At 51.0% G+C, this 9,437-nt stretch overlaps 1 protein-coding gene across 1 annotated transcript; it reads right to left on the bottom strand.

Moving 5' to 3' along the window:
* Positions 1 to 7,003: 7,003 nt before the first annotated feature.
* On the bottom strand, positions 7,004 to 7,933 carry LOC309684356 (olfactory receptor 14A16-like; the record flags this gene model as incomplete). Its single annotated transcript, XM_082500283.1, has 1 exon — positions 7,004 to 7,933. The coding sequence occupies one exon, from the start codon at positions 7,931 to 7,933 to the stop codon at positions 7,004 to 7,006; it is 930 nt and encodes a 309-aa protein (XP_082356409.1).
* Positions 7,934 to 9,437: the final 1,504 nt, after the last annotated feature.

Below are 9,437 nucleotides of genomic sequence, written 5' to 3'. Positions count from 1 at the left end.
AGAGATCTCCTCATCATGCCGGATGGGTGGAAAGTCTCACTGGCCTCTGTGTCCTGCTGTGGGACCAGTCCCAATGGGGCTGCTCTGCTGGTCTGTGCTGGGAGAGGGCAGGAGGTGGCCAGATTCTGGGAGGGTCTGTGCTGGCAAGGCTGGCAAGTGCCCTAGAGAAGAGAACCACAGGGAAGAGCTGAAGTGAGGGAATGTGCAGGGTGGGGGCACACAGCAGTGTCCTCGCACAGCCGGGCTCCTGCGAGAGACATGACAGACCAGACAAGCAGGGTCTGGGCTGTGCCTGTGTTCAATGGACACCCCGGCGAAGTTGCCCCAGGGCCATCATCACAGAATCACAGTATCACAGAATTTCCTAGATGGGAGAAGACCTGTAAAATCACATAGTCCAATCATTACCCTAACACAGACAAGCCCATCACTAAACCATGTCCCTCGGCACTATATCTACACGACCCTTAAACACCTCCAGGGATGGGGACTCCACCACGGCCCTGGGTAACACATTCCAATGCCTGATGACCCTTTCAGTAAAGAAATTCTTCCTAATATCCAGTTGAAACTTCCCTTGGTGCAACTTGAACCATTTCCTCTTGTTCTAACACCCGTTACCTGACAGAACAGGTGGACCCCCACCTCTCTGCAACCTCCTTTCAGATCAATTTTGAGAGCAATAAGGTCTCCCCTCAGCCTCCTTTTCTCCAGGCTAAACAACCAGGCTAAACAAGTTCCCTCAGCCCTCCTCATAAGGCATGTGCTCCTGACCACTCACCAGTTTCGTTGCCCTTCTCTGGAACCGCTCCAGTGCCTCAATGTCCTTCTTGTGGTGAGGGGCCCTAAACCAAACACAATATTCAAGATGCAGCCCCCCAATGCCCAGTACAGGGGGAAAATCACATCCCTGGTCCTACTGGCTACACTAGTCCTGATACACGCCAGGATGCCTATGGTCTTCTTGGCCACCTGGGCACACTGCTGGCTCATGTTCAGCCGCTAACAACCAACAACAGAGGTCCCTCTCTGTGAGCAGCTTTCCAGCCCCTCCTCCCCAAGCCTGTAGCTTTGGCGGGGGTTGTTGTGGCCAAAGTGTGAGACGCAGCACTTGGCCTCATTGAAACTCCTACAGTCTGCCTTGGCCCATGGGTCCAGTCTGTCCGAATCCCTCTGCAGAACCTCCCTACCCTCAGGCAGATCAACACTCCCACCCAGCTTGGTGTCATTCGCAAACTGACTGAGGGTGCGCTCCATCCCCTCATCCCGATCATTGATAAAGATGTTAAACAGGACTGGCCCCAGCACTGAGCCCTGGGGGACACCACTCCTGACCGCCCGCCAACTGCAATTAACTCCGATCACCACCACTCTCTGGGCACGGCCTTCCAGACAGTTTTTTACCCCGCAAAGCGTGTGCCCATCCGAGCCATGAGCAGCCAGTTTCTCCAGGAGAATGCTGTGGGAAACAGTGTCAAAGGCTTTACTAAAGTCCAGATAGACAACATCCACAGTTTTTCCCTCATCCACTGAGTGCGTGACCACGTTGTAGAAGGAGATCAGGTTAGTCAAGCAGGACCTGCCTTTCATAAATGCCTTTGATAATGTGGCACTGAGTTCCACCTGTCTATATCAGATTTTATCCCACAGCGAAGGACCGCAAAACTAGAAAGGGCTACTGCAAATGTGCCAAGAGAATTAGAAAAAGCCATTAATGAGGGCAGGCAGTTTGACAGCCTTAGAGGAAGAAATCAGATTATTATCAAAAATGGTAATATAGAATGGCTTAGCTCTAGAGCACCTTTTAGAAGTACAGGACAGAGTAGGTGCGTTCTTGAATAAGAGCTGCTGGGGTTTTTATGTCAGTCAAGATCAGAAAAACAAAACTGAGAGAAACAAGAGAAAGACTCATTTAAAAATATTACACGAAATAGGGCAGGGATCTCCCCTAAATCTCTTTGGGTAGCTAACCTCTTGGCTCCCAGACTTAGGAACAGGACTGTGAACTGAAAGGATTTGGGTTGTTGTATTCACTCTCTTGTTTTGCTTTCTAATTAGATGGGTGTGTTTACAGTGTAGTATTACCTTATGAACTTGACTTACGACTTAAATAATGAAGAGTATAGTGTGACCCTGACGGTGAAAGGAAAAGGAGGGACTGTCAGGAAAAGCTCATTCCCAAACTATTGTAACAATTACTCTATAGAGTACGAAATTGTATGAACTTTCTTAAGATATACAGCGTTTCTATTGCGTACTGCATAGCCATGGTTCAGTCAGCATGACTACAGGACCCAGCTCATTGTCGGGAGGAGAAGACAGCCCCCAGCCTGAAGAAGAAAGGATACTCCAGCACTGCCCGGATGACGCCAGCCTCCCAGCCCCTCTGACACCCCTGTGAAACCCTCCCCTCATCTGGCATCAGAGATAAGGAACTGCAGCAAGACCGACTCCAGGGACGTCTCCATTAGGAGAGCAGCAGGTGGATGATGATGCCACAGCATGAGAGTTGCTTTGCCAAACAGCAGCCTGTGTGTGCGTGTTACGTAGCGATCACTCAAATTGTGTTGTACCTGAATGCTCTAAAGGTATAAGAACCATGTGTGAAACTGCATTTGGGGTGTCCCAATTTGACTGGGACCACTCGTGCTCGTGGACAGAGAATCACTCGTGTAATTCCATACTTTGTGTCCCAGTCTCTCTCCTGGGACAGCATGGGCAGTTGGAAAGTTTTCATGATGTTATCCTCGAAGGCCAAGAATTGTCCCCAGGGGTGGCCCAGAAGGCACTTGACTGCCTTTATGGTGCTGTCCTCCCAGGCAATGATCGTTCAGGAAGGACTCTGACTGAAACCATGACTCGAATAGGACTGCCTCAAGAACATGAGAGAGATGTGCCATCCTCCCCTATGCAAGATGGTCCCCCTTTCGAGCCCAGTCGAAAGGAACAGGTGGTTTGCAAACTCTTTTGGGCAAGGATTTCCGATGCTTGTGCAATGCCTCACACAACTGTGGCCTGGGCACTCATAGACAACAGACACCTGATCATTTCCATAGTGTCAGTGTCAGTGTGTGTGCCTTCGGAAACCATGCACGTGCTAACAAGCAATGGGATTTGGGTGAGTGGTGTGTATGTACAGTGAATATGAACTACAAATTTATACCCTTGTGAAGGCAGGATTTCAAAAGTTTCAAGCAAAGTCCTTACTGTCAAAAATGCTGAGTTTATTTTTTCTAAGCTAAGAATAACCTAGACTTTCTTTGTTTTAAATAAATGCCCTCTGTCCCCCCTTCCACTCTTCCTTGCCCAGGAAGACTGCAACCTGCTGCCTCCTGTTCTGCGGGTCGTGAGCCATCCATTGCAGAACGGCCTTGAACACGGCCTCTTCTTTCCCACTGAGCTCCTCCTTCTGCAGGACACACAGGAGGTCTTTGACGGAGAGCTCCAGAAACTCTCTCGACACCCTGGTCACCCCCTCCAAGTGATGGGGGATGAAAGCATGGGTGTCTTCTCGCAGGTCAATAATAAAGTCAATAATAAAGGCAGTAGTAATACTCGGTGAATCTCCAGATGCCGACGCAGTTCTCCAAGCACAGCTGGGAATTTAAGAACTCGCAGCACAGTCTGACGATGCCCATGATGTTGAACTGGTCGGCTGCTATCAGCAAACGTTCAACATTGTCAGCCGTGACAGGTACTGTGCCGGTGTAGGCGTACTTGGTAATGAGTCGCATCATTTCAGGTGAGGTGCTGGGGATTTTATAGACGACCTTCCCACCATTGCTCCAGCGAGTGGAAAACAAAGCCCTGAAAAAAGCAAAGCAGTGCTGGGGGAAAAGCATCTTTGCTGCGTTAGACCCAGACCCTGTTATCCCCTGTGCCTCCTTCCTGGGGCACCAATTTGGGCACACGCAGTAGCCACGCTGGGAGGCCATGGGGTTTATTAATTCATGTGTTACGAGCCGGTTGTTTTAACAAGGAGTCACCGCCTCTGGCTGTGCACAGAGAACCACAAGGCCAGTGCTTCCCTTGCTTCAAGACCACCAGAGAATGGCAGTGTGTGGGCAAGGAACACCTCCCGCCCCACGGCAGACAAGCCCGGCTGGCCACGCTCCAGCCCTGCACCGCATCGGGGGGTTCGTCAGACACCGCTTCCAGCGCTGCTGTGACATCTTGGGTTGGGGATGAATTCCGGTGTCCAGGGAGGCACCAGGACTGTGGGGAAGTGCTGGAAAAGAGGTTCAGTGCTGAGGGAAGCACTGGAGAGACACTAAGGCAGCGTGACACAGCCTGGGAAATGCTGTGTGTCCCCATCCCCTCTTGTTCCAAGCACTGACCTGAACTATTGACTGCAGCTACAGAGGATGTTCTTGTCATCACTGAACTCAATGCCACCCACGCTGATAACCACATCGCAGAGTCTCTCCTCCAGGCAAAGCTCACTGAGGCAGTGCAAAGCACAGCACTCCTCTTCCTCTCCCTGGGTGAGGATGTGTCGCTGGGAGCCAAGCTATCGCCCACGTCACAGCCTGTGGCAGTGGAAGGTGCTTCTCCTGGAGGTGCTACAGCGCTTTGTCCGTGCCCTCCCTCCAATATCGTCTCCCTACCCCTGCCTGTGTGGTGGCTCTGGAATGTGCCCCAAAGGGAAATCACAGGCGCAGGGGTTACCCGGGACCGGCTGTGAGCCCCCTCGCAGCTGGTGCTTTACCTCCATATTGATTCATGGGTGGTGGCAAATGCTCTGTGGGGGTGGTTACAGCAGTGGGAGCAGAGCAACTGGCAGTGCAGAGGTAGACCCATCTGGGCTGCTGAACTGTGGCAAGACATTGCTGCCCGGATAGAGAATCTGGTTGTGAAAGTACATCATGTAGATGACCACGTACCCAAGGGTCAGGCCACTGAGGAACATCAAAACAACCAGCAGGTGGATCAGGCTGCTAAGACTGAAGTGGCTCAGGTGGACATGGACTGGCAACGTAAGGGTGAACTATTCATAGCTTGGTGGGCCCATGACGCCTCAAGCCATCAAGGAAGAGATGAGACATATAGATGGGCTCGTGACCAGGGGGTGGATTTGGCCACGTTAACTATTGCACAGGTTATCCACGAATGTGAAACGTGTGCTGCAATTAAGCAAGTCAAGCGGTTAAAGCTTCTTTGATATGGAGGACGTTGGCTGAAATATCAATACGGGGAGGCCTGGCAGATTGGTTCTATCACACTCCCTCAAACCCGCCAAGGCAAGCGCCACGTGCTCACAACGGTGGAAGCAAACACCGGACAGCTGGACACACCCTGTGACCCATGCCACCGCCCTGAACAACTATCCTGGGCCTTGAAAAGCAAGTCTGATGGCGACATGGCACCCCAGAGAGAATTGAGTCAGACAGTAGGACTCATTTCCAAACAGCCTCATAGACACCTGGGCCAAAGAGCATGGCATTGGGCGGGTGTATCACATCCCCTACCATGCACGAGCCTCTGGGAAAATGAAACAATACAACGGACTGCTATAAACTACACTGAGAGCCATGGGTGGTGGGACCTTCAAAAGTCCGGATACACATTTGGCAAAGGCCACCTGGTTAGGTAACATTTGAGGATCTGAATATGTTTGCGAAGACAGTCTGGGTTATTCCTGACACAAGCAAAGGCAAAACTATCTGTGGGATTGCTTTTTTTAAGGCCCTGAGTGCGCTTGGTGGGTGATGCTGGAGGATGGGGATGATCGATGTGTTCCTCAAGGGGATTTGATTTTGGTGAGAATGGCCAATGAATCAAATGATATGATATTTATTGCTAAATTACCACTATATGTCATCACTGATACGGTTGCTATATGCTCTATCTATGGCATTGCAGTGAAAGTGACCTAAATTAATGAAGAATGAACTTTGATGAAACTGAGCAAAGTGCAGAAGTGGCTGCAGCAACTGGCACCCGGGAATTGTCTTGAGATCGACATCTTCAACCCACAGATGATGGGCATAGGCCATGCCGGCTACACCAGCTGTGAGCTCCAGATGCAGCACGCAACAATTCAACACCACACACCACGTCTCCTGCCGGGAAAGACAGTTAAAACAGATGGAGCCCAAAGTCATGGACTAAATGAACTCAAGGGACATTTCAGTGGGATGGGCCATGGACTAAGGGAATGATATCTGTGTGTATATACACATGTATGAAAGACAGGAAAATGGTGGTGATTTATGGAAAAGTGTAAGACCTGGGCATGAGGTAGATGGTATAGAATAAGGGGCGGACGCTGTCCTGGTTTTGCCTGGGATAGAGTTAATATCCTTCCTGGTAGCTGCTGTGTTTTGGATTGACTATGAGAATAACATTGCTAACTCATATTGTTTTAGTTGTTGCTGAGTGATGCTTATATTAAGTCACGGACTTTTTCAACTTCCCGTTGAAGGTGGGGGGGCACAGACAAGACAAACTGGCCAAAGGAATATTCCATCCCATAGCCGTCATGCTCAGTAAGTAAATGTGAGTCAGCTTGGGGGCAGGGATCGGTGATTACTTCTCCAGACAGGCGGGGCAAATAATCATTGTTTGGTGACAGCAATTTGTTTTGCATCACTTTATTCTAGATATACTTTATTATTATTATTATTATTATTATTATTATTATTAATATTATTATTATTACTATTATTATTATTATTATTATTATTGTTACTGCTACTGCTTTTATTTTCTGTTACTGTTCTATTAAACAATATTTATCTCAGACCATGTTTTTTTTTTCCCCTGCTTTTCCCTTTTCTCGCTATTCTACCTGAGACATCCCGTTTCATTTAGGAGCTGTTATCTGTCAAGCCACACCTGACACAGTGTTGTGCAAGGGTCAGACCCAGTAGGATCAAGCCTCAGAACAAGTAGTATAAACACAGAAAAATATCAATAAGCAGGATTATGACAAGAGAAAAATTAGGCTCGTGATCTAAGATAAGCCTTGGGCAATGTGCAGAGAAGGGGTAGCAGGTTATTTTCAGTGAAACAGCGTCCATTGGGCTTGTTTCCATAGGGCATCCTTGAGCTCCTGGTTCCTCATGCTGTAGATGAGGGGGTTCACTGCTGGAGGCACCACCGAGTACAGAAATGATACTACCAGGTCCAGGGATGGGGAGGAGATGGAGGGGGGCTTCATGTAGGCAAACATGCCAGTGCTGATAACGAGGGAGACAACCACCAGGTGAGGGAGGCACGTGGAAAAGGCTTTGTGCCGTCCCTGCTCAGAGGGGACCCTCAGCACAGCCCTCAAGATCTGCACATAAGACACCACAATGAAAACAAAACACCCAAAGGCTAAACAGACACTAACCACCAGAAGCCCAACTTCCCTGAGGTAGGAGTGTGAGCAGGAGAGCTTGAGGATGTGGGGGATTTCACAGAAGAACTGGTGCAGGGCATTGCCCTGGCAGAGGGGCAGTGAAAATGTATTGGCCGTGTGCAGCACAGCATAGGGAAAAACACTGCCCCAGGCAGCTGCTGCCATGCGGACACAAGCTCTGCTGCCCAGGAGGGTCCCGTAGTGCAGGGGATGGCAGATGGCAACGTAGCGGTCATAGGCCATGATGGTGAGAAGAGAAAATTCTGCTGAAATGAAGAAGCCAAAAAGAAAGACTTGAGCAGCACATCCTGCATAGGAGATGGCCCTGCTGTCCAAGAGGGAATTGGCCATGGCTTTGGGGAGAGTGGTGGAGATGCAACCCAGGTCCAGAACAGAGAGGTTGAGGAGGAAGAAGTACATGGGGGTGTGGAGGCAGTGGTCGCAGGCGATGGCGGTGATGATGAGGCCGTTTCCCAGGAGGGCAGCCAGGTAGATGCCCAGGAAGAGCAAGAAGGTCAAGAGCTGCAGCTCCCGTGTGTCTGCGAATGCCAGGAGGTGGAACTGTGTGATGGAGCTGCTGTTGGACATTTGCTGCTTCTGGGCAGGGGGACGTGGTCGAGGTCTGTTACCAGAGATTTCCCTAAGGAAAATGAAAGCCATTTCCCATAGACTTTACCCCTCCTGTAATACGCCCTTTTCCTTTTCCAGGAGACATTCCTCAGCTTCCTGACTCGAGCTCTGGTTTACTCTTGCTGATTGTACTGTGAGGAGGGAAGAGTTCCTGGGAAGAGTGAGGACCGGGGTCCGTGCCGATGTTCTACCTGTTCTGATGGAACCACCTACAATGCAGAAGGGCTTGTCAGCATCTGCACATGCACTGCTAAGGAACCAGGATGGCAGAAGGCAGTTGGAGAGGCTTTGGGTATTTTACAGCTCCCCCACCTCCCCTGAGCATTGTTCTGGGATGTCAGAAACCCTCAGCATTTCTGCTGCACTCCAGGAGAACAGAGTGAGTGCTGTGAGACATGAGGATTGCCTGGGGCAGAGAGCAGAGTCAAGGGAGATGGTTTGTCCCTCCATCTTGCACCGTCATGAGATGGAGGGGGATTCCCTCTTCTATTATGCCATCAGACAGTGCTGAGAGCAGAAGGATCCATCTCAGACCATGAAATGTCTCACCCTTTCTCAAGGTCTCAGCAGCCCACCTCTAGCCAAGGACACCCACGGCTCATTTCACCCACCCAACAGCATTTCCTCAGTCACAGAGTCTCTGTGTTTCTCTGTGGGGCTTTCCGATAACACAAAGGTGCTATGGGACAGGTTGGCATCCTGGAGGGCAGCTCACAGCTTCCACGGACACCCAAAGGACATACCCAGTTTTTGGCATCTCAGTGAGAGAAAATGGACTCCTTCCCCACCCCCACGGCCTGCACTGCCCACAGCCCCACAGGTCAGAGGAAAGCTGGGACACTGGTTCCCATGGACACACCGGCAGGAGTGGAAGAAGATCAGTGTGGGACTCTGCAGCTGAAATTCCCATCCCCAGGGAGGCTGACAGCAATAAAAAGATAAATTTAAAGGAGACATGTGGAGAAACCAGAAGAAATCCCATGAGGGTCTGGCTGGGAGAGGCACGGGGAGAGGCAGCCGGGCACTCAGGACAGCGTTACCCTCACCCTGCTGGGCACGCCACCGCCATGACACTGATCATGCAGGACAGGTGCCCTCAGCCCCACCGCTGGGCAGCAGCAATGGGGCACGTGGCAGGAGGGATGCCCTTCGCCTCTCCTGCTGCTCTGCCGGGCACAGAGCTGACTCCCACCCCAGAGCCCATGGCCATGAGGGCTGAGGGCTGTGCTGGATGACTCAGGGAAAGCATCTGCACTGCAGGGGTGGCTGGAGGTGCCCCTATCTCCCCTGCATCAGGGCTTCCAGGAGCAGCTCCCTCCTTCCCTGCCCATCTCCACTGCCTGGAGCTCTCCCTGCCAGCAGCCTTTTCCCTGCCCCCACGTCTCTTCCCTGCCAGTGCTCGCAGACCCCATGGCAGCCCCCGTGTGCCCAGCTCTGCCCTGCAACCTCTGAGTGTGTGCAG

Source organism: Vanellus vanellus (assembly GCF_965231255.1).
Source record: "Vanellus vanellus genome assembly, contig: HAP1_SCAFFOLD_53, whole genome shotgun sequence".
Classification (NCBI taxonomy): Eukaryota; Metazoa; Chordata; class Aves; order Charadriiformes; family Charadriidae; genus Vanellus; species Vanellus vanellus.
The sequence above is the reverse complement of the archived record's forward strand: the minus strand, read 5'-3'. Positions and strand labels throughout refer to the sequence as shown.